The 22,093-nt window shown below is 52.1% G+C and overlaps 11 protein-coding genes across 11 annotated transcripts; 6 read left to right on the top strand and 5 right to left on the bottom strand.

The window, feature by feature from the left end:
* Window positions 1-138: 138 nt before the first annotated feature.
* P170DRAFT_392818 (DDB1/RSE1 family protein) lies at window positions 139-3,742 on the top strand (the record flags this gene model as incomplete). The annotated part of the gene is made up of 4 exons (XM_024845995.1): window positions 139-901; window positions 969-2,875; window positions 2,931-3,377; window positions 3,437-3,742. The coding sequence occupies 4 exons, from the start codon at window positions 139-141 to the stop codon at window positions 3,737-3,739; spliced, it is 3,420 nt and encodes a 1,139-aa protein (XP_024699816.1).
* Window positions 3,743-3,932: 190 nt separating this feature from the next.
* On the bottom strand, window positions 3,933-5,112 carry P170DRAFT_440780 (uncharacterized protein). Its single transcript, XM_024850160.1, has one exon. It carries the CDS (start codon window positions 4,776-4,778, stop codon window positions 4,179-4,181), a length of 600 nt encoding a protein of 199 aa, XP_024699815.1. The 5' UTR covers window positions 4,779-5,112; the 3' UTR covers window positions 3,933-4,178.
* A 168-nt stretch (window positions 5,113-5,280) lies between these two features.
* On the top strand, window positions 5,281-6,475 carry P170DRAFT_468172 (CENP-S family protein). Its single transcript, XM_024852538.1, has 4 exons — window positions 5,281-5,373; window positions 5,447-5,570; window positions 5,691-5,724; window positions 5,886-6,475. Exons 1-4 carry the CDS (start codon window positions 5,338-5,340, stop codon window positions 6,022-6,024), a joined length of 333 nt encoding a protein of 110 aa, XP_024699814.1. The 5' UTR covers window positions 5,281-5,337; the 3' UTR covers window positions 6,025-6,475.
* Window positions 6,476-6,656: 181 nt separating this feature from the next.
* On the bottom strand, window positions 6,657-7,581 carry P170DRAFT_450593 (SDR family oxidoreductase; the record flags this gene model as incomplete). The annotated part of the gene is made up of 3 exons (XM_024851136.1): window positions 6,657-6,944; window positions 6,992-7,246; window positions 7,309-7,581. 3 exons carry the CDS (start codon window positions 7,579-7,581, stop codon window positions 6,657-6,659), a joined length of 816 nt encoding a protein of 271 aa, XP_024699813.1.
* Window positions 7,582-8,233: 652 nt separating this feature from the next.
* P170DRAFT_459045 (general substrate transporter) lies at window positions 8,234-10,021 on the top strand (the record flags this gene model as incomplete). Its single annotated transcript, XM_024851836.1, has 5 exons — window positions 8,234-8,378; window positions 8,438-8,780; window positions 8,849-9,016; window positions 9,071-9,302; window positions 9,374-10,021. 5 exons carry the CDS (start codon window positions 8,234-8,236, stop codon window positions 10,019-10,021), a joined length of 1,536 nt encoding a protein of 511 aa, XP_024699812.1.
* A 300-nt stretch (window positions 10,022-10,321) lies between these two features.
* Window positions 10,322-12,737, top strand: P170DRAFT_450591 (Zn(II)2Cys6 transcription factor; the record flags this gene model as incomplete). Its single annotated transcript, XM_024851135.1, has 4 exons — window positions 10,322-11,057; window positions 11,118-11,791; window positions 11,840-12,627; window positions 12,686-12,737. 4 exons carry the CDS (start codon window positions 10,322-10,324, stop codon window positions 12,735-12,737), a joined length of 2,250 nt encoding a protein of 749 aa, XP_024699811.1.
* A 24-nt stretch (window positions 12,738-12,761) lies between these two features.
* P170DRAFT_392814 (SDR family oxidoreductase) lies at window positions 12,762-13,889 on the bottom strand. Its single transcript, XM_024845994.1, has 5 exons — window positions 13,756-13,889; window positions 13,650-13,708; window positions 13,205-13,579; window positions 12,957-13,154; window positions 12,762-12,906 (listed from the first exon to the last, which is right to left on the bottom strand). The coding sequence occupies exons 1-5, from the start codon at window positions 13,829-13,831 to the stop codon at window positions 12,823-12,825; spliced, it is 792 nt and encodes a 263-aa protein (XP_024699810.1). The 5' UTR covers window positions 13,832-13,889; the 3' UTR covers window positions 12,762-12,822.
* Window positions 13,890-14,407: 518 nt separating this feature from the next.
* Window positions 14,408-15,244, bottom strand: P170DRAFT_503312 (phosphoribulokinase/uridine kinase family protein; the record flags this gene model as incomplete). The annotated part of the gene is made up of 2 exons (XM_024854202.1): window positions 14,408-14,756; window positions 14,799-15,244. 2 exons carry the CDS (start codon window positions 15,242-15,244, stop codon window positions 14,408-14,410), a joined length of 795 nt encoding a protein of 264 aa, XP_024699809.1.
* A 160-nt stretch (window positions 15,245-15,404) lies between these two features.
* P170DRAFT_417179 (NAD(P)-dependent alcohol dehydrogenase) lies at window positions 15,405-17,107 on the top strand. The gene is made up of 4 exons (XM_024847162.1): window positions 15,405-15,713; window positions 15,766-15,895; window positions 15,970-16,528; window positions 16,581-17,107. Exons 1-4 carry the CDS (start codon window positions 15,545-15,547, stop codon window positions 16,815-16,817), a joined length of 1,095 nt encoding a protein of 364 aa, XP_024699808.1. The 5' UTR covers window positions 15,405-15,544; the 3' UTR covers window positions 16,818-17,107.
* Window positions 17,108-17,852: 745 nt separating this feature from the next.
* Window positions 17,853-18,758, bottom strand: P170DRAFT_320114 (Pfs domain protein; the record flags this gene model as incomplete). The annotated part of the gene is made up of 1 exon (XM_024843306.1): window positions 17,853-18,758. A coding segment is annotated over one exon (906 nt), but the record flags the coding sequence as incomplete, so codon positions are not given.
* An 887-nt stretch (window positions 18,759-19,645) lies between these two features.
* On the top strand, window positions 19,646-22,061 carry P170DRAFT_368198 (ATP-binding protein; the record flags this gene model as incomplete). Its single annotated transcript, XM_024844848.1, has 4 exons — window positions 19,646-20,791; window positions 20,852-21,041; window positions 21,117-21,455; window positions 21,520-22,061. The coding sequence occupies 4 exons, from the start codon at window positions 19,646-19,648 to the stop codon at window positions 22,059-22,061; spliced, it is 2,217 nt and encodes a 738-aa protein (XP_024699806.1).
* Window positions 22,062-22,093: the final 32 nt, after the last annotated feature.

The following is a 22,093-nucleotide window of genomic DNA, read 5'->3' as shown; positions in this document are numbered from 1 at the left end:
TGTCCCGAATCTCCCTCCGTTTTCCATCGGCCCATAATTTTCAATCTCGCAGGGTCCTAATCCCGGTTGCAGTCTCTACTGCACACAGCTCTCCACTCGACTGAGCTCCACGGTTAGACCCGTGTTCCATTCTCCAAAATGGCCTACGTCGTGCCAATTCACCGGGCGAGTAGCATCCGCCACGCCTTGAAGCTGAACTTCCTCGACCCCGAGGAGGAATCGCTCGTTGTCGCGAAAGCGAATCGACTCGAATTCTACACCCTCACCCCCGATGGCTTAAGCCTCGCCGCGTCATGCGCCGTCAATGCCCGAGTAACGATGTTGACCGGCCTCTCCAAGCCCGCCGACTCACCTACGGACCACCTCTTCGTCGGTACCGATCGCTACTCATATTTCACATTATCATGGGACGCCTCGAAGCAGCAGGTTCGGACGGAACGGAACTACGTCGACATTTCGGACCCGTCGTCGCGGGAATCGCAAACGGGGAACCGATGCTTGGTGGACCCGAGCGGCCGGTTCATGACACTGGAAATCTATGAGGGATTAGTGGCCGTGGTTCCGATTGTGCAGCTGCCGCCTAGACGGAGGGGCCGGGCGCCGGCGATGCCCTCCGGCCCGAACGCTCCCAAGGTGGGAGAATTGGGCGAGATGACCACGGCTCGAATCGACGAGCTTTTCGTGCGCTCGTCGGCATTCTTGCATGTGCAGTCCGGCCCGCCGCGTTTGGCGCTGCTGTACGAGGATAATGAAAAGAAGGTGAAGATGAAGGTCCGCGAGTTGGAATATACTCCTGCTACGACGAGCACGAGCGCAGATGCGACCCTGGCTCATGTGGAGGATTTCGTGCAGGAGCTGGACTTGGGAGCTTCTCATCTTATCCCGGTCCCTGCGCCGTTAGGTGGGTTGTTTCCTTCTACTTGTGCTTTGGGCCTTTTGTGAATGTGTTGAGCACTGACAGGTAACAGGCGGTCTTCTCATTCTTGGGGAAATGTCTATCAAATACATCGATGACGACAATAACGAGATCATATCGCGGTTGTTAGATGAAGCCACAATGTTCGTGGCTTGGGAGCAAGTCGATAGCCAGCGCTGGTTGTTGGCTGATGACTACGGAAGATTGTTCTTCCTGATGCTCGTCTTGGACTCGAACAATGAAGTGCAGGATTGGAAACTCGATCTCTTGGGGAAGACATCCAGGGCGTCGGCGCTGGTTTATCTCGGTGGCGGTGTGATATTTGTGGCATCGCATCAGGGAGACTCCCAAGTTCTTCGTATAGGCAATGGCTCGTTCGAAGTCATCCAGACCTTATCGAATATTGCCCCCATCCTGGACTTTACGATAATGGACCTTGGGAACCGCACCAGCGACAGCCATACTCATGAGTTCTCATCTGGTCAGGCTCGAATAGTGACTGGCTCGGGCGCTTTCGATGATGGAACCCTTCGAAGTGTGCGCAGCGGAGTCGGGATGGAGGAATTGGGTGTCTTGGGTGACATGGAGCATATCACCGACCTGTGGGGCTTGCAGGTTGGCACAAGCGGAGAGTTTCTGGATACGCTTCTTGTCACGTTTGTGGATGAAACGCGAGTGTTCCGATTTAGTGCCGATGGTGAAGTCGAGGAACTGGAACAGTTTCTGGGGCTCAGCTTGGCGGAAAATACCCTTCTTGCTGCCAACCTCCCTGGAGGCCGTATATTGCAGGTCACGGAGCAGAGGGTTCTCATTGCCGATGTGGAGGGTGGCATGGTCGTACACGAGTGGACTCCACCGAATAACGCAGTGATCACTGCTGCCTCGGCGAATGAGGACACAATGGTCTTGGTTATTGGTGGAATTTTCGTCACCGCGCTGGATATTCGGAACGAGGTCCAAGTCATCACGCAGAAGGATTTCGGCGCCGATAATCAGATTTCGGGCGTCACGGTTCCTTCATCTCCGACGGAGGTCTGCATTGTCGCATTCCCTCAACAAGCGCAGGTCTCGGTTCTGAAGCTACAAGGTTTGACGCAACTACATACCACGTCTCTTGGGCCCGAGGGTGAAGCTTTTCCACGATCAGTACTCATCACAAATGTGCTTGTCGATAGCCCGCCAACGCTCTTCATTTCCATGGCTGATGGCAGCGTTATCACCTACTCCTTTAACACCACAGACTACTCTCTAACGGGTGTGAACAAACTAATTCTTGGATCAGAACAGCCGACATTCAAGAGGCTGCCCAGAGGCGATGGGCTGTACAATGTGTTTGCGACATGCGAGAACCCAAGCCTGATCTATGGCTCTGAAGGCCGCATCATATACTCTGCAGTTAACTCCGAGGGGGCCTCTCGTATATGCCATTTCAACTCCGAGGCATACCCCGGATCGATCGCCGTTGCTACGTCCCAGGACCTGAAAATTGCGTTGGTCGACAAGGAGAGGACGACGCAAATTCAGACCCTTCCAATTGGTGCAACTGCGCGCCGAGTTGCGTACTCTCCACCGGAGAAGGCCTTCGGTATTGGGACCATCGAGCGCAAGCTAGAAGACGGAGTGGAGATGGTTAAAAGCCAGTTTGTCCTCGCCGATGAGATTCTTTTCCGGCCTCTGGATCGGTACGATCTCAGGCCAGAGGAACTAGTCGAAAGTGTCATTCGCGCTGAGTTCCCTGCTGGCAAAGACGAACATGGCCGGGATACATTTAAGGATCGATTCATTGTGGGAACGACATACATGGATGGCGAAGAGGAGGACACTATCCGAGGACGGATTCTCATCTTTGAAGTCGACAATGGTCGTAAGCTAACTACGGTGGCCGAACTTCCTGTCAAGGGAGCGTGTCGCGCGTTGGCTATGCTCGGCACAAAGATTGTGGCTGCGCTTGTGAAAACGGTAAGTCTTTCAGTGCGTTTGAAAAAGAATCATCTCAGGTACTAACACTCAAAAGGTTGTTATCTATGACGTTGTCAGCAACAACTTCGGAGCGGCCAAGCTTGAAAAACTAGCTAGTTATCGGACGTCGACTGCCCCGGTCGATGTTACTGTAACGGACAATCTGATTGTTGTCTCGGATCTTATGAAGAGTGTTTGTCTGGTCGAATATAAAGAAGGCGAAAACGGTCTACCTGATACGTTGACGGAGGTTGCTCGCCACTTCCAGACAGTGTGGGCCACGTGTGTTGCCTGCATCGGTCAGGACACGTTCCTGGAAAGCGATGCAGAAGGAAACCTTATCGTTCTTCGTCGCAACCTTAGCGGCGTCGAAGAGGACGACAAACGTCGCCTAGAAGTGACTGGTGAAATATCCTTGGGGGAGATGGTCAATCGTATCAGGCCCGTCAACATTCAACAATTGGCGAGCGTAACTGTTACCCCACGAGCCTTTTTGGGAACCGTAAGTGATCTTTCATTCACATGTACTGTTGAGGCCAACGTCTAACGTATATAAAATAGGTCGAGGGTTCTATTTATCTCTTCGCTATTATCAACCCTGAGCATCAAGACTTCCTCATGCGCCTACAAGCCACCATGGCCAGCAAGCTTGAGTCGTTTGGAGACCTGCCGTTCAATGAATTCCGAGGATTCCGCAACATGGTCCGGGAGTCTAAGGAGCCATATCGCTTTGTGGACGGGGAATTGATTGAGCGGTTCCTGACCTGCGAGCCAAGCTTGCAGGAGGAGATCGTGGATGCCGTTGGTGTGATGAACGTACCTGACGTAAAGATTATGATTGAAGCCCTTAGGAGGCTGCATTAAAGACGACACTATTAATTTTGTCCCGAGAATCTCCAGAAGGTGGATTTTGTGTTGAAACATTCGAGTTGGGGGTATGATACTTTGACGAGGCATAGACATGAGCTACACAAAATACATGCTGTGGAGATATTCCAGTGATACCTTTACTCTATCCTTTACTACTTATTTCGTTGAGCTTCGGTTTTCTCGTTGGAAGATATTAATTTTGAGCCCGCAACTGATACAAGCTTTGAAACGACAGATTTCAACATCACCATCGTTAAATGCATGGGAGGGAACACAGAGAAGACCACCACCGGAGTGACTAATACAAGCATTAAAGATACAATGATTAAAAGAAATATGTATTGCCCCAAACCCATCCTCGCAAGGCACAACTGGTCGTAGCAGGACCAGAACAAGACCCCATGAAAACAAAAACCTCATTCAATCATTCCCTTCATTCCGCCTTCTTTTCCTCGCCCTTCGTCTTCTCCTCACCCTCCGAGTCACTCCAATCCAACAACTCCATCAGCTGATCCTCCGACAAGTTGTGCGTGCGCTGCTCCGCCTCCTTCTCCAAGTTCTTCATGTGCTTCTTCTGCCTCTTGCGCGCATTCTTCCCCCACTCGGGCACCCCACTCGCCGTCGCAAAGTCCTCCTCTCCGTCCTCAATCTCGTCGTCCGTGTTCTCGACCTCGCCCAGGACCTTCCCGCCGGTGTCGCCGCCGCCGCCCCCTCGGAGGGCATTCGCAGACACCTTGGCCGACTTGCCCTCGCGGGCCTCCCTCGCCGCGCGCTCCTTCTCCTGCTGCTTCTTGCGGTCTTTCTCGTGCATGCGGGCGAACAGTTTCTCGATGTACGGACGCACGATGATGTAGCCGACCACGGAGAGGATGACCTTCGTCCAGCGGTTCACGGACACGTCGGCGAACGAGGTGTACAGGTTCTTGAAGAATCGGCCGAACAGGGTCTCGCAGAAGGAGTAGAGTTGGCCGAAGAAGTCGTTGATCGCGTCGGCGACCACGTCGCTGGGGTCGGTGGTGGGTGTGGTGGACATCTTGTGGAGGGGTGGGAGGAGTTTTGATTGATGAGGGAGAAGGAAGTGAGAGGGAGGAGAGTGAAGGAGGTTACTCCGTCGTTTTCTCTGCGAGAAAAAAAACACTCCGAGCCCTGTAGCGTAGGTTGAGGGAATAATTCGGTGGAGAGTGGAGTAGAAGAATAACGTCTAGTCCGGAGAAGGAACGGGACGAGCGGATGAGGTCGGCTGGAGGGTTTTTGGTGCTATACGAGGAGAAAAGTCGGACGGTAGTAGGGAATCTGATCGGAGACTTATCTAGCTTGACTTTTCAGTCAAGAGCTCCTTGCTGGGGAGTTTTCAGGTTGTTCTTTTCTGTCGTCGAAAGTTGATCGTACCTGGAAAGGCCGTTTACGGGTTAGCGTCGCGGCCCCGGATAAACCATCCTTCCGGAAGCTGCCGCGGCGGATAGTCACGTGCATGCGCGCGTCTCCGTCGACGCGATGTGCTGAGGACACGCCCAGCTATCGCTCAGTTCATGTCGCTTCATTCGCATTAAACGTCTGGATCCTCATCCATTATCTATTTCCTGTCATCAAAAATGGATCAGAACGTAGAAGAAGTAGGACTTGAAGAGGTAAGTGCGATATCTATGTATAATAGCATCCTCAATTCCGTACTCAATCGCTAACCACATCCACTGGCCCCAGCGCTTGAAATCGGCACTGTGGTTCTCTATCGGGAAGATTGTCGATGAGGAAACCATCAAGCTGGGCGTCAACGCGACGCCTCAATTCATTGGTGCTCTCACCGAGATGGTCTGGGCTCAAATAGGTATGAGCATCGCTCCCTACGTAGAATGTTGAATCTACGCGACTGCACCTTTATGCACTGCGCAGACTGCATCATCGGAGGGCCCTTGTGGTTCTTATGCTGACCGCGTGTTTTCAATAGAAACTGTGAGCCAGGATCTGGAATCGTTCGCCAAGTAAGTGCATCTTCCGTGCTGTAACGGCTCCACCATCAAGGAAGAGAACATCTGAATATGGGATTCTGAATTCGAATCCCATGTATTCTTGGCGTGATGGGCCGCTGTTTCTTCAATTCTTGTATCACGTTGGCTGACATCCTCGGTTTTACCCGATTTAGACATGCCGGCCGCTCCACCATCAACGTTTCCGATGTGATGCTGCTTGCCCGCCGCAACGAGGGCCTGGAATCAATTATGCGCGCCTTCGTAGACCAGCTGCGCGAAGAAGAAGAAGAACAAGATGAAGATTCGTCATGAAATATCTAATGACTTGTTTCGACCATTATGCCTCCATACAGGGCCCTCTATCTCATTGGCGGCTCCTTTCACTTTCATTGAAGGGGTCTAAGTCCTAGGAGAGGATTGAGGATGCCCCGCTTTTTCACATACCCCCGATCTATCGACACAGCATCGCGTCTGGACCAGATGTCTTTTGTCGCTCCACATATCCCAGGAAGGTAGTTGAGACCAGCCAAGCTTCCACGGACTCTTCACCCGTCCGGCTATTTGACGCCAGTTTCACACCCCACTCCACCGGAGTAGAAACCTAGGCCGTGAGGTCTGACATGCCCCCGGGAACTATGACACTATCAACACCTCTTCATCCAACTTGGATGTTTCCATTGCCCTATCTATGGACCTAACGAATCATGTTTGCAATTGCCTAATCCAATGTACTCCATAAATGGGACATAAATTACGTTGTTACTACCAATGCAATCAAATCGCACGGAATCCATGTTACGAAACCTGATACACTTAACTATTGTCTACTAGCACAGTTTGGTAAGTATTTGATATCATACTCGATCATAATACGTGTTTAGCATCACTACTCTATCACTCCATTTCCAGCGATCCGGCACACGGAGCTCCTGATCATTATCGCTCTATCGACAAGTGTAGCCGCCATCCACCACAATATCAGCACCCGTTGTATAAGTACTGGCATCACTGGCCAGGTAGAGATAGACACCCTTCAACTCGCGTGGATCAGCGTCCCGGCGCAGAGGAGTCAAACTATACCACTCTTCTTTCATCTCGAAAGAGCAGTCTCCACTAATCGGCGTGTCAATGTATCCCGGACTAACGCAGTTGACCCGGGCAAACGCTGCCCATTCGACGGCCAGCGACTTTGCCAGGTGAATGACACCAGCTTTGCAGGCATTGTAACAGGCCTGTATCTGATTAGTATGAGATAGTACACGGTTTCGGTGTGTCGTACCTGTTGTTGGGGAATATTAACCGCATGGCCTGACATCGATGCTGTGAAGATCATATTGCCCGAGCCTTGCTTCCTGAATATTTCGCCAGCCACTCGCGCACAGTAGTACGCCCCGGAGAAGTCGATGTCTACCACGCGATTCCAGTCTTCGAGACGGTCGTCAAGCCCGCCTGCTTTCGATGGAACCCCGGCATTTGCAATCATGACATTGAGTCCGCCAAAGTCTCGTACCACGTCGTTGGTTGCTGCTTGGACCTATGATGCGATATCGCAGTTAGTCTAGCAATGGGTACACATGCCAGAGGGTGGAAAACTACCTCGTCAAAGTTCTGCACCGAGCACTTGTACGCCTTTGCGCGGACCCCGAAGTCCTTGGCAATGGTGGCTGCCAGCTTGATAGCCTCGGGAGATTTGTGGTACCAGAGGGCAACGTCGGCGCCTGCTTCGGCCAGGGAACGGGCGATCTGGTAGCCAATGCCCCCCGAACCGCCGGTTATGACGACGACTTTGCCGTGCATGTCAAACATCTTGAAGACGCTGTCCGGGAGGGTTGGGTTCGCCCATCGGATACTGTTTTGGTGAGAGCCCATTTTCACCTAGGGTTGTGAGGGGGGTGACAACTAGGAAAAGAGTTCTTGTGAAATATTTTGATAATTAAATCATCAGTATCTAGGAGATTTCTAGTGCTCAGATCAGGATAATATGGTCGACTTTAAAGAGCCACGGTGACTATCCTCTTCCTAGCGCCAGGTGTCCAACCCCTCCTAGTTCATCTGGACGGAAACCTCTGCCTTAGGATCTGTGGAGTAACGGAACTCCAAGTGCGTCACTTTTCTTGCTCTCTTGTTGAGACCGGAATACGGCCTACTATAAGAGCGGCCCCACCAGTCCGAACCAACGGACGAAGTCGTCCGCTTTCGAAGGATCTTCCAATGGACAGGACGCGTTGGATTTCTTCCCCGTGGGGTAACTTCCTTCCGCTAATTCTTGGTACAGAATGATTGGTGCCCCCTTGCGTACCCACTGACAGGGGTCATTGATGCCTATAGCATGTAAACTGGTTTTGTGGCGTGACGTACTAGTGTTTTGTAGACCATGGGCAGGCCATGGTTGTGTCCGATGTCTTTACTATACTAGCTTCTGTCTAAAACCGTCTACGACGCTCATATATAGGGTGCTGATGTCTCCACCCCTGACTTCAGGCCTTCGCACCCATATCATAACCAACATCTCTCCGGCACCATGAAAGATCAAGACATCGTTGGGGCTGCTCTGGCCTCGGTACTTCCTCAGTACAACAAGATCTGGATTCGGATACCTCATCTCCTTCAACTCAACTTGATTCTTCTGATTCCGTTGCTTTCTTCTGCAGTTGCGGGCTATGACGGCACGTATCACCTGTGATATACTTGGCTTCAGGCCAGAGCTGACACTATCTACACGTAGGCTCTTTGATGAACGGCCTCCAGTCCATCTCGCAGTGGCAGAACTACTTTGGAAACCCTACAGGATCAACCTTAGGGGTGGTGAACGCTGCTCAGTCGATTGGCAGTGTTCTTGCTCTCCCTGTGACCGGTACTCTATCGGACCGCATTGGCCGGCGCTTAACATTGCTCAGTGGCTCGATTATAATCGTGATTGCCTCAGCTATTCAGGCAGCGTCGGTTCAATATGGCATGTTCGTGTTCAGTCGAGTATTAGTAGGCGTTGGGTCGATGTTCGTCGTTCATCCCTCGCCTATGCTCATCAGCGAGCTGGCGTACCCTACCCACCGCGGCAAATATACCTGGTGAGTACTAAATCTAAATGCTCAGGGTCTTTTACAGAGGTTTCGAGGAACTGATATATTACGTCTAGTGCTTTCTGGACAATGTACTATTTAGGCGCCATTCTTGCTTCATGGACGTCGTATGGGACGCAAAAGCACTTGCAATCGGATTGGTCATGGAGGGTCCCTTCCATAATCCAGGCTGGGTTCCCCATCGTTCAGATAGCTTTCTGGTGGTGTGTTCCAGAGTCTCCCAGGTGAGTGCTATCGTAATTGTTGCGAAATGATGTTTTGCCTAACATGGAGCATAGATGGCTTATCGCGCAGGGTCGGAAAGACGAGGCGGAGCGGTTGCTGGCACGCTTCCACACGGCAGGGGACAGCTCCCATCCACTCATACGATTTGAGATGGAGGAAATTGTGCAAACTATAGAGCTGGAAAGCCAGGCTGCCGAGATGCACTGGTCCGCTCTTGTCAAGTCTCCTGGAAATCGCAAACGAACCTTTATCGCTGCGTGCATAGGCACCTTTGCGCAATGGAATGTAAGTTGCTCCCACTCCAACCATTTACTGATTTGAGGATATGGACTAATTAAACTTTCATCGTTCTTCAGGGCGTTGCTGTTGTATCCTACTACCTGACTCTTGTCCTCAACACCGTGGGGATTCGCGACTCGGACACTCAAACCCTTATCAACGGCCTTCTTCAGGTATTCAACTTCATCGCGGCCCTGGGAGCAGCGCTATTTGTCGATTATCTCGGCCGGCGAACTCTCTTCCTCTGGTCTGCAGTGGGCATGTTGCTTTCCTTCATCATCTGGACAATATGTTCGGCGCTTTTCGATCAAACGCAAAACCCGGCCCTAGGCCACACGGTGATCGGTTTTGTTTTCATATTCTACTTCCATTATGACATTGCCTATACACCACTGCTGCTTGGCTATCCAACGGAGATCTTCCCATACTCCACTCGTAGCAAGGGCATCGCCGTGGATTTAATGTGCGTTTACGGGTCTCTGATTGTGCTGGCCTTCGTGAATCCGATCGCCCTGGAACGGATTGGGTGGCACTACTACATTTTCTTCTGCTGTTTCGATGCAGTGGTCGTCGCCATCACCTGGTTCTTCTTCCCCGAGACCAAAGGGCATTCGCTCGAGGAAATTGCGGCGGTGTTTGATGGGCCGTCTGCGCGATCGGGGGGTGTTTTCGATAAAGGCGATGGAGTGGTAGCCACGGCGGAGCACTCCGAGAATGCTGATTGATTGGACTTGCCTATGCTCATTTTCCATATTGCAGCATTTATGTATTTTCTGCCAGATTAGGTGTATGTAGTTTGAAAGTGTCCGTGGGGTGCACGGAGTATAGTTCGGCGGGGCCCCGCGGGGGTCTTGATTTCTGCCTTTTTTCCTCCCCGGACCACTTCGCCCGCATGTACTTCTACTCATCCATCCATCCTCCGTTGCTCTAGTCTTATGCCATCCTGCCATTGGCCACATCCTGATTCTGACATCACCACCGTCGCTTATCCCGCGTTAGTTGGTCTTAACCTGATACTATACCAAATGAGCCCGCACTCCGACCGGGCTGGATCCCCGCAAGACCCTCGGCAGACTCCCGAGCCAGACCAATTGACCGGCGAAGTCGCCGGCCAGGCATGTCGGGAATGCCGTCGGAGGAAGTCCAAGTGTGACCGTATCCTCCCTGTTTGCCATCTTTGTGGTCGGTTCAACCGTCGCTGCATGTATGAGAAGCAGACCCGGACTCCCCTGACGCGTACCTACCTATCTAAGGTGGAAACCGAGCTAGCCCAGACAAAGGCTTTGCTGCGGCGCTTCATAGCAAGAGAATCTCCCGATGGCTTTCAGCGAGACGAGTCAGTCGATCCCGGAACAGCCAGGGCCGAGGGAAGTTCCAATGAGTTCTTCAACCCACAGCCACAAGTGGGGGTATCGGACAACGCTCCCCGGACTGAACACGGCATCGACCACTATCCAATCATGAACCCAGCAGTCCCCGGTCAGGAAGTACATTCCGCTCCCACGCTCGACGGACAAGCCCTTCCGCTGAGCGCGGGAGCGTCTGCTCTAGCCGAGGCCGCCCAGACGGGGCATTCGTCTCGCAGAGCTATGCCTGGTGCTTCGGCATCTAGATCGGCTGGGACCTCGGCATTGTCATTGGAAACACCTCCAGCGTCCAATAATTTTGAATGGGATGAACGGATGGGCGCAGGAGGTGGAGATAGGTTTGTTGACGGTATGGCCAGTCTGACGAGTAGTTCCAATGAAGGAGGATATCTCGGTAGGTTATGATCCATCGATCGTGGTATTCCAGTTTGTTTATGCTCATCACTTCGTTTAGGGTCTGCCTCGGGCGCTGCTCTTTTGCGACTTACAGATACCGGGTCAACCGAGCGGATCGACGGCTATGAGGCAGGCGCACAAGAGAGGTATCATCGTCACTCGGATATACCATTCGCATTATCATCGATGTCCCAGCTGGAGCCTTTCATTGACGCCTACTTCGGTCTTTACCATTGCTCTTATCCCATTGTTCACGAGGCCACCTTCCGTGCTCAGTTTATGGAAATCATTCCTCGGCCATCCGGTAATGCATGGCACGTCTTACTTTTCGTAATATCTGCTATCGGCGTTTTCTCTAGTTCAACCCAACCCACTGATCTGGATCTGGCACTGTTTAACGCGGCTAAAGCGAGACTATCGATTGATGTACTGGAGTCCGGAAATCTCGCACTAGTGCAGGCTTTGACTCTTATCTCGAACTATCTGCAAAAGCGGAACAAGCCGAATTCGGGATACAATTACATGGGCCTTGCAAGGCGGGTTGCGATGGGAATTGGTCTACATAAAGAGTTTCCGAACTGGGATGCAAGCTTACTGACTCTCGAAATCAGACGCCGAGTGTGGTATTGCTTGTATATTTTCGATATTGGTGCTATCATAACATTTTCTCGACCGCTAGATTCACCGGAGGACGGGGTGGACGTTCAACTACCACTCAACACACACGACAGCGTGAGGTCTGACCCCGCACATCCCGAGAGATCATACTGACCGAAGCAGGACATAACTGCTGGGACGAGCTCCGTTCCCGGCCCTGCCAAAGAAACTACCGTATACACCCATCTCCGGGCACAGGCCGAGTTTCATCTGGCCACTAGACATATTTACTCGAAAGTGATATCCTTGCCCTTCCCTACCGCCGCCGAGATGATTGAGCTAGATGACCATTGCATTGGCAAATGGCTTGCCGACCTGCCACCGTTTTTCAAAGAGGATGCAATCCAGAGCCCGAGGTTCCGTCTCTGCCATGCAATTCTACGGTGGCGATGTCGCAACTTTCGAATCTTGATGTACCGGCCGTTCCTTGTCGGCCGACTCATGGCCCGCATTGAACGGGGACTTGAACCGCGTGGACGGGGTGATGCTCAGGTGGACGTCGCTATCGAGCGCTGTTTGAATGAAGCGCGCGAGGAAGTAGATTTGATCTCCATGTTTTGGAGACATGAAAAAAGAACAATGATGGCGTGCTGGTATGGCTTATACTTCCTGTTCCAGGCCATTCTCATCCCGGTGATCTGCCTACGCAATGATCCGCAATCACCGCTAGCGGACAGCTGGCGTGGTCAGATCTTGCAGGCGATTGAGGTTTTCGAGCTGATGGAGCCACTGAACCCTACTGCGACACGCTGTTTAGGGGTCGTTCGGTCCTTATGTGGGGGTTATCTTCACCCCAACGTGCATGACTGGGGTCCGACAGAAGAGTCGCCGCAGACTCAGCTGGCCAATCTGTATCCGTTGATGTGGCCGACATTGGAAATCGGTCAGCTGGATGGTACGGATCCAATTGTGTATATCCCCCCGCTTCCGTTCTTCATTTGTTGAACCTGCCTTCTGACTTTGACCTAGGCAAGAATCTACGATTATGGAATTCATGAACCGACTTCCAGGGATGGAGTAATCGAGCTTCGGTATTTATGAATATCGCAAATAGTCATCATTATCAAATCTTACGAAAAAATGTCCATTATAACCTGTATCCAACCCTAGGGGAGGGTATAACCGCCGTCAATAACTATGTTAGCGCCAGTCATATAGCTCGAAGCATCCGATGCACAAAACACATATGCCTATATTCAAGATCAGCGGGACCCAGCTTCCTGGTACATCGGGAACATACGCCTTTTAGTTCATAGGTCTGCGCCATTCGCTTGGCGGGGATCATATCCATCCATTTATCTCTCCATTCCGCAGGATGAATGTCTAGAATCTCAGTGGCGATAAAGCCCGGCGAGATGCAGTTCACTCGGCAAAAGTCCACCCACTCTACCGACAAGCATTTCGCCAGCTGCACGACTCCTGCTTTGGAAGCGTTGTACTTCTCTTAGTTAGCCTAGAAAGCCCCGCAAGCTTGCCGGGGGATCTTACCGCAGCTTGTTTCTGCGGCACATTGACCAATGTCGCGCTGACCGAGGCTGTAAATATGATATTTCCGTGTCCCCGCTCTTTGAAGATCTTTGCTGCTGCCTGGGCCGTGTAGAACGCCCCGTCCAGGTTCACGTCCATGATCTGCTTCCATTGCTGCGGGGTGTACTCTTCGGCTGCTACGCATGACGCGACCCCGGAGTTGACCACGGCGATGTCCAGCTTGCCAAAATCTGTGACGATCTTGCGCGTTGCGGCGTCGATGGAGTCTTGGTTTGCCACGTTTGCCTGGTAAGCGCGCACTGTCACGTTGTTGGCCGAGGCGATCTGGGTCGCGACGGCTTCTGCGTCTGTCGATGAATTATAGATGATTGCGACCTATCGGTGGCATTATTAGTACTACATCAGTAGATAGACGGTGAAGAGAAAGGACAGGGGTATAACACACATGAGCCCCAGCTTCGGCTAATCCTCTGGACACATCCAGACCGATTCCACGAGCGCCGCCTAGCGATGTTACCATGATTCATCAACGTCAACATCCTCAAACTTACCCGTCACTACTGCGACCTTCCCCGTGAGGTCGAAAGCTTTCGATACATGTTGGTTTGCTGGCTGCGCAAGGACCATTTTGGCGATGGTTTACTGATGGGTATTCAAAATGTGTTCGGGGGTGTTTACATTTGGGGAGTATTGGTTAGCCATATTTATCAGTTGACTTTGAGTTCATCGGGCGGACAGGACATCAGGTTGACTGGCAGCCACCCACCCCGCGGATGGTTTGCCCTGACGGAGGTTGTGTCCGTTGTGGATCCATCAACGGACGAGAGCGTCCGGTTGTCGACGGCCAACATCGGACTGGGTGTTCCGTTTACTCTCCACTGATGTCGATTTCTTTTTTTCTTTCTTTTGCCTTTTGCTTTCGTCTCTTTCTCCGTTCTATTTTCTTGGTCTTTTATTTTTCTCTTCCCATACTCCATCGGTTCAGCCGTAGCATTCCATTCGCGCTTTACCGAGTGGCATTTATCAAGACACAATGCTACTATATACATCCGAGTTAAGCCTCAGCAATCAACGAAATCATAATAACCACTTTAGGAAAAAAGTACAATAACAGGGAGAAAAGCCTAACCTTCCACTACGAAATAAAGTGTAATAAGAAATAAGTAAAGAAAAAGTTAAACCAAAATATAGAAACCAGAAGACCTAAACACTCCAAACCACCAAATCCGCCGCCACCATCTTCTCCCTGACCACCAACGCATTCAAATAATCATTCGCATCGACGCGCCGAAACCCATCCTCCACGCAGCTCTCAATACCCGCAAAAACATGCCTTTTTGCCAACCGCTCCCTCGCCACCATCGCATCCGTATCTATAAACACCTTGTAATCCACCAGCGCCGGCACGTCCCTCCACACCGGCTCGTCCAGAAGAAGATAGTTCCCCTCCACGACGATAATAGATATAGAGCTGGTAACGTAGGTTCCATTTTCAATGGGGTCTTTTGTTTCGTGAGAGAATGTGGGGGCGTAAAGTGTGTCGTCATCTTCGCTGGCTCTTGACGAACTTGGGGATGAGGATGAAGAGGAAGACGAAGAGGCAGATTGATCCGCCCAGCGACGCAGAGACCTCATGAACTCGAGAAAACGCACAGCGTCAAACGTCCACGGTGCTCCGCGACGAATGTACGCTTCCTCGCGATTGGGCAGCTGGTCGAGCGTTGCGCGGGGGAGATGGAATCCGTCCATGGAGAGCAGAGCGGCGCGGGGAGTGGAAGGGCATGGTGTGACTGACGAAGAGGGGGTAGAGAATTCAGTGTTTAAGAGTTCGACGACTCGTGAGGCGGTGGTCGTCTTGCCGGAGCCTGGGATGCCGGCGATGGCGACGATGAAGCGCCCCTTGGGGTGGGAGGCGGCTTGGGTGTGGATTGTTTTGGCGAGGTTGTGGTAGGCTTCGTCCATTGTTGATGATATTATGTGATTTACAGGACAAAGTATATTTACTAGGAAGTAGGTGGGAGATTGAACATGTAACACCATTTAATAATTGATCTAGTAAAACTGATATCAAATCGCATACTACAGTTCCGGACGGAGACTGTCGTCCGCCGCGGGTGCGGGGGTCCGTCCACCATCGAATGAATGCATGACGCACCTGGCATGGATCTACTGAATTTCTCTCTCCTAGCTCGCCAGCGGACAAGACAATGATAAATTATCCAACGAACAAGTCTGCCTTCGCAAACACACGACCGTATTTATTCCGAAAGCTGTCCGAGAAGCCCTACCTCCAACCGTCCGATATCGCCATCCCAGCACATCGACGCTCATACCCATCAAATGGCCCAAGACAGCAACCCTTCTTTTGTCCTGCGGGCCGTTAAAGATGTCGCCCTCGAAGACCGCCCCGTTCCAGCTCTGAAAGACCCGTGGGACGTTCGCGTGCGTATCTCCGAGACGGGCATCTGCGGCAGCGACGTCCACTACTGGCAGCGAGGCCGGATTGGCGGTACGTACCTTTATCATCTACTGGACATTGTATTATTGACTGATGAGGGCAGATTTCGTTCTCGAGTCCCCGATTGTCCTTGGCCATGAGAGCTCCGGCGTCATCGAGGAGGTCGGCTCCGCCGTCCGAAACCTGAAAGTAGGGCAGAGAGTCGCCGTCGAGCCCGGTGTACCGTGTAGACAGTATGTCTCCCCCCATCATTTGACGAATGCATGGCATCAAAAAGCACAGACAGAATTTAATCATTGCCATACAGCTGCAACTATTGCCGAAGCGGCAGCTACAACCTCTGCCCGGACACCGTTTTCGCAGCAACGCCGCCCCACGACGGGACCCTGTCGAAATACTACATCACGCAGTCCGACTACTGCTACCCGATCGCCTCGCACATGGATCTCGAAGAAGGCGCCATGGTCGAGCCCGTCGCCGTCGCCGTGCAGATTACCAAAGTCGGCCGCGTCAGACCCAACCAGTCCATTGTCGTCTTTGGCTGCGGACCCATCGGGCTCCTTTGCCAGGCCGTGAGCAAGGCGTATGCGGCGCGCACGGTCATCGGGGTGGATATTAGCCAGTCGCGATTGGATTTCGCGAGGGTGTTTGGCGCGGATGGGGTGTTTTTGCCGCCGGCGAGGCCCGAGGGGGTCGATGAGTGTGAGTGGAGTGCGCGTGTTGCGGGGATGATTAAGGAGCAGTTTGGGCTGGGTGAGGGCCCCGATGTGGTGATTGAGGCAACGGGTGCGCAGGCTTGTATCCAGGCGGGGGTGCATCTGACGAGGAAAGGGGGAGTGTATGTTCAGGCTGGGATGGGGAAGGAGGTAAGTCATTCCTGACAGTGAGGGTGATCGTGGTTGAGCTAATGGGATGCAGAATGTGGTGTTTCCCATCACGACGGCTTGTATTCGTGATCTTACGATTCGGGGGTCGATTCGATATACGACGGGCTGTTATCCGACGGCGGTGGATTTGATTGCTAGTGGCAAGGTCGACGTGAAGAGACTTGTTACTGATCGGTATGATTTCGAAAATGCGGAGGAGGCGTTCGAGCTGGTGAGGCAGGGGAGGGAGAATGTGATCAAGGTCATTATCCATGGGTACCGGGACTAGAGGATGCAAAAGCTGGGCTTGGCGATCAGGGATGTCTGTGCCTCCATGGTAAAGATCTCATGCGAGAGCCTGCGAGGCTACGTGATGCTGGAATGAGCAAACGATTGGTTTGGGCCACTTTGACTTCTCTGGGGGCGGATTGGCTGCTGTGGTTGACGACCAGAACCTTGACTATTGTCCTGCATCCACGCCTCGTTAATTCATCATATAATCTCAAGAAGATCGCCACCCAGGAGCCTTCCTCCTGTAGTGCCTCCTTGTCTGAATCCACAACCATGCTTCTCTCAATCACGATGTATAACCGATCAAGGGTCGATATAACCTTCGCTAAGAGATCGAGCCATTGTGTCGGTCGCTCGGCAGCTCGAACCTGGGCGTACCATGCCGATGCATCGCTCTCGGTCTTTAAGTTCTTGCCCATCCCGAAAATCTGGCAGATGAGACTCCTTGTTACATCCGTGGTAGTTGCGCCTTTGATTCCATCGTCTCCCTCGGTTCTTTGTTGCAATGCCCAAATGATTGGCCCCTTCTTCTTACTGAGACAGGAAATGAAATTCACCACGAAAGACCGAACTGGAAGGCGCAACTTATAGTCCCCGTTCAGAAGGATAATATCGCGTTGATTAGTATGCTGCCAAAGTCTGAATCGCGGATGTACCCAGAATTCGGCCAGAGGCATCAAGGGGCCCCTATTTCGGCTCGATCGAGCCTTGCAGGAAGTCGCAGCCATACTTAGTGATCTGGAGTGGTCTAAGCTTTGTGGCCGACAGAGAAGCTCAATTATAGTCTCTCGCTGAGAAACGGAAAGAGACTGATTGGTATCGATCGCCATGCCATAGCTGGTCGCCTGATCCCCTGGAAAAGCCAGATAGTTTTAGTGCGCCATTCTGCAAAGCTGGGATGGTCGGTTCCAGACTCACTGGAGGCCAGAAGACCCATACCATGTTGATTTGTTTCACTGAGCTCAACATCGTGATGTATAGGATGCCTATGGTCACACACACACTGAAGGACTGCGGTGCAGGCCACTGGAGTGACTAGAAGGAGCTCTTTCGTATAGGCCGCCGCAACTCCCGCCGCAAACCTCTGCCAATCTTTATTCTTATGCGAATCTGCGTAGTCGCAGATCCCACGAATCACCATGCAGGGGAAATTGTTCATCAGCCCTGCAGCCTCCATCTCTACACATAGAGCCCCGAACTTCTGCCTTAATTGGTCTCTGAGCCAACTGTCTTTAACGACCTGATTCCCAGAAGCAATCAACCCATAGTGAATCACGGGGTCTCTATGAATACGAGCAGGTCGTTTGACTGTTCTTGCTAGATCGCATTGATCACAGGATTGTGCCGATGCATCATGGATGTAGTCGATCGAAAACAAGTGGTCCGAAGGCCCCGGACGAGCAAATCGGCCTTCCATAAAGGGGTTTCTCTGGCTCATATCGGCCAGGAGACAGCTAATCTTGCTTCGCTGCATCTCGTGGCTGGCCTCCAGCTTAGCCAGGGCAGTCAGAAGGACCTGAGGCGGTCGGTTCATCGTCCCTGTGTGCTCGAAATGGCCACTATAGGCCTTCCCATAATCGTACTGGATCACACCCCCATATATCCCCGTGGGCTTGCTGACCACAACATCGCCCAGGCGCACGTCGTAAGACTCACTGGGGATCCCACCGCCGATGCCCACCAGCAAGCCAAACCGGATGGCATGGAAACTATACCGCATCTGCATAGCTACCGTCGCCGCGGATGCTATGCCATACTCCCCTTTGGGTAAACATGCAATCACCACATTGTGAGGACCGATCTGCCCGAAGGCGTATGCATTATGGTCGTTCGGTTTCGCGGGGAGCTCTTCGTGGACCACATCCATCATGGCTCTGGAAGCCGCCATCTCTAGTGGCAGGGCACAGATCCATCCGACCGTGTAGTCAGTGTAAGATAACGGCCTCTTCATTGCCATTATTGTATTCACCTTTTCAAGGCTGATGATTCCAAGGATCGGAATATGCGGACCTTCTCCAAGGAAAGGTGAAGAAAAGCAAGCCAACGTGCTGGCACACAAGATCGGGCTTGGATCTGGAGTGGGTTAACTAAAAGCAAACAATTATTTCTCCAATACTTGCAAGGGGCTTTGCTGGGAGGCTTGAGCTGACTAGCGCTGATTTGCTGAGGCTGTGCTCGACAAGGCTGATACCTAGGATGCGGGGAGAGTTCGATCTGGCGCCCAACATCTCCCTTATCTCACACCTACACCTGACACTTACAGTTTCTTCGCAAGCTGACCGTCTGATGTAGGTATACTTTCCTAATACTTGGAAAGGGGCAAACCTTCTTCGGGAAATGGAAAGAAAACAAAAAGGACGGGGTCGTCCCCCGTTCCCTGCACTGGAGGAATTTCAGAACGAATTTGGAGGAATGCCGGCACCGAGCGTGGGGGACAGAGCCAATAAACTGGAGCTGCTGTCAAATCGACGAGGGTTTTCGAGAGATGACACGTCGCAGAACTTTGAGGAGCCAGACACTGCGATGGTTCTAATGCATCCTATGGAACCTGGCGGGCCGACTTCGACTTCCGGCGGCCCCAACATACCTACGGGCCTAGACGCCTCTCGTCTTTTCCACGACTCACCGATAAGGAGCCGCCAAAAGAGATCGGGAAGTATTCCGCGCGCAAGAAAGTATCAGTCCTCAAGAGATGGATCGGATTCGGAAGAACTAAATACATTTCGGCCCCGGAGTGAGCAAGCGAAGCCCGATTCTGGGTCGAGTATTTCGGTAACATGGAGTGATGATGGGCATAACGAGCAATCGTCCGACTACCGATCAGAGATGAGGCGCAGTGCGGGACCGAAACATCTTCCGGATGCAATCCCACATCATTCCTCGAAGGAGGAGTCCGTTTGGCAAGAATTGGAGGCACTTCGATTTGAGAATGAGAGATTAAAGGCAGAGCTGCATCCATATGGTCCAGATGTTCCTGCTCCACTGTCATACAGACCTCATGTGTTCTACTGCATTGATAGAACGAAATTCTTCCTTGACGAGCCGCGCTGGGTGACGGGGGGCATTGGATTGAGCCTACTCTCCCACAATCCTATTCGCAGCATTGACTATTACCTAGACCAGCACCCGGAGATCGCCTTTTACTTTTGCAAGTTCTACTCTTCCAGGGCCCCCGTGAATATGTCCACATTGGAGACTAATGACGGGGTTTTTAAGCCGCCTCTGCCGGTGCACCAGACATTGAGGCTGGTGGCGGAAACGATGATCGATGCCGTCGAGTGCTTTGTGCGCCATGTGCCTCGCTTTAATTTCTTCTTTCCGGACTTTATACCGTGGAAAGATATACGCGAGCCGTACCTGTTCATGTTCTACTCGCTACCCTACTTGTCCAAGGCACGGTCCAGCTTGGAACCTCCAGCCCAAAGGCTCTTTGACCTCCTGCACGAGGCCATCGATGACGGCCACGGATTCGAGTACGCGAGTGTGGCCAAGCATGCTTCCAACGGCCATACTTCTAGTCGCTTGGTCCAGTACCTGATTGGGCCAGGCGAAGTGCTAGTGGAACGAGATGGCCCCAGAACCCAGGCTTACTTGTGCGTTGGGTGGGCCGATTCCAACTCCCAAATGCGGCGGAGCTACGGTGAAGAAGTGTTGGAATATGAAGAAATGCATCGGTCGACCAAAAGAAGGACAAAGCAGCAGATCAAGGATCTGAAATTTCATTACACGGTTCCAGTGGTCTATTGGAGATACGATGGCTCTTTCGAGCAAACACACACGACGCTTTCCTTTACTTTGACCGTGGGTCACGAGAGCGAAACGTTCCCCATCGAGACTATTCCCTACGTTCCGTTATCCTTTCTGTCGCCAGCCATTCGAAAGACGTTGGAACGTCGAGGCAAGACATTCTGGTCTATTCGGTTGAGGAAGTTCATCACATACAGAATGCCGTCTGGGGAAAATCTTAATAGCGTAGGGAGCCAGTTGGCCAAAATGTGGATAGGATTGAAGCCGAATTAACAAAGCTCACAGACAGAGGATCGCTATTTCGTCGACATATCAACCTACAAAAAGCTACATCCGAACTCAGATCTATCTACTACGCATCTTCGATCTGACATGCGCAGAAGGGATATGGCTCGTGACGAGCCCCCAGAAGGATCCTACTTGTTACTTTTCCCGCCCACCGTCGTGGGATATAACATGCTACACAAGACCTGGTGTATGCCATTTCTCCTGTTTCTCAATGCTGTCGGCCTGGCAACCGTAACATTAAGCTGACTGTCATTGCCCCCAGCTGACCTATACGTTGACTACATATACGACATCGACTGGAACAAGCAGGCATTCAAAGACCTTGTGGTTCATGATGAGATTAAAGAATTGGTGCAAGCATTAGTCACTAGGCAAATCGAGTCGCGAAGGGCCACAGACTACATTAGTGACAAGGGAAACGGCCTAATCCTACTTCTCCATGGTGCGCCAGGCACAGGGAAGACATTCACAGCAGAGGGCGTGGCCGAGTTCGCGGAGAAACCACTGTTTCGTATTACATGCGGCGATGTGGGCATTGAAGCCACAAACGTGGAGAAATACCTCCAAGCTGCATTCCACCTTGCCAAGCTCTGGGACTGCGGTGAGTGCATATCCACTGAAAGATTACGCCTGCCCACCCACTAACCCCTTTGTCGGTGCCACAGTTGTTCTTTTAGATGAGGCGGACGTGTTTCTCGAGGAACGGGACGTCCGAGACCTCAATCGCAACGCGGTGGTCTCGGTATTCCTACGCGCGCTCGAATACCACAACGGGATTTTGATCCTGACCTCGAACCGAGTGGGAACCTTCGACGAAGCGTTCAAATCCCGCATCCAGCTATCCCTCCATTACGAGAATCTGACGCTGAGCCAGCGTCGCAAGATCTGGCGCAACTTCATGAATCGACTGCGCAAGGTGGACCCGGAGAACGTGGACGTCGACGACGTGCTGGACAACCTGGACGAGCTCGGCGCCGAGGATGTCAATGGGCGGGAGATCCGCAATGCGATCACCATCGCGCGCCAGCTGGCGCAGTTCAAGAATGAGAAGTTCGCCTACGCCCACCTGATTCGCGTACTGCGCGTGGGCGGGAAGTTTGGCAAGTATCTGCGAGACCTGCGGGACGGGCTCACTGACGACAATATCAAGCATGATACGGGAGTCCGACATTCGTACAGCGTCAAGAGGGCCAATAGCATATCGTGAGCGTCTTAGTACGTACCTAACGTTCTCCTTCT

This window comes from Aspergillus steynii (genome assembly GCF_002849105.1).
Source record: "Aspergillus steynii IBT 23096 chromosome Unknown P170scaffold_9, whole genome shotgun sequence".
In the NCBI taxonomy this organism is placed as follows: Eukaryota; Fungi; Ascomycota; class Eurotiomycetes; order Eurotiales; family Aspergillaceae; genus Aspergillus; species Aspergillus steynii.
Note: the sequence above shows the minus strand (reverse complement) of the source record. Positions and strands in the feature narration are given on the sequence as shown.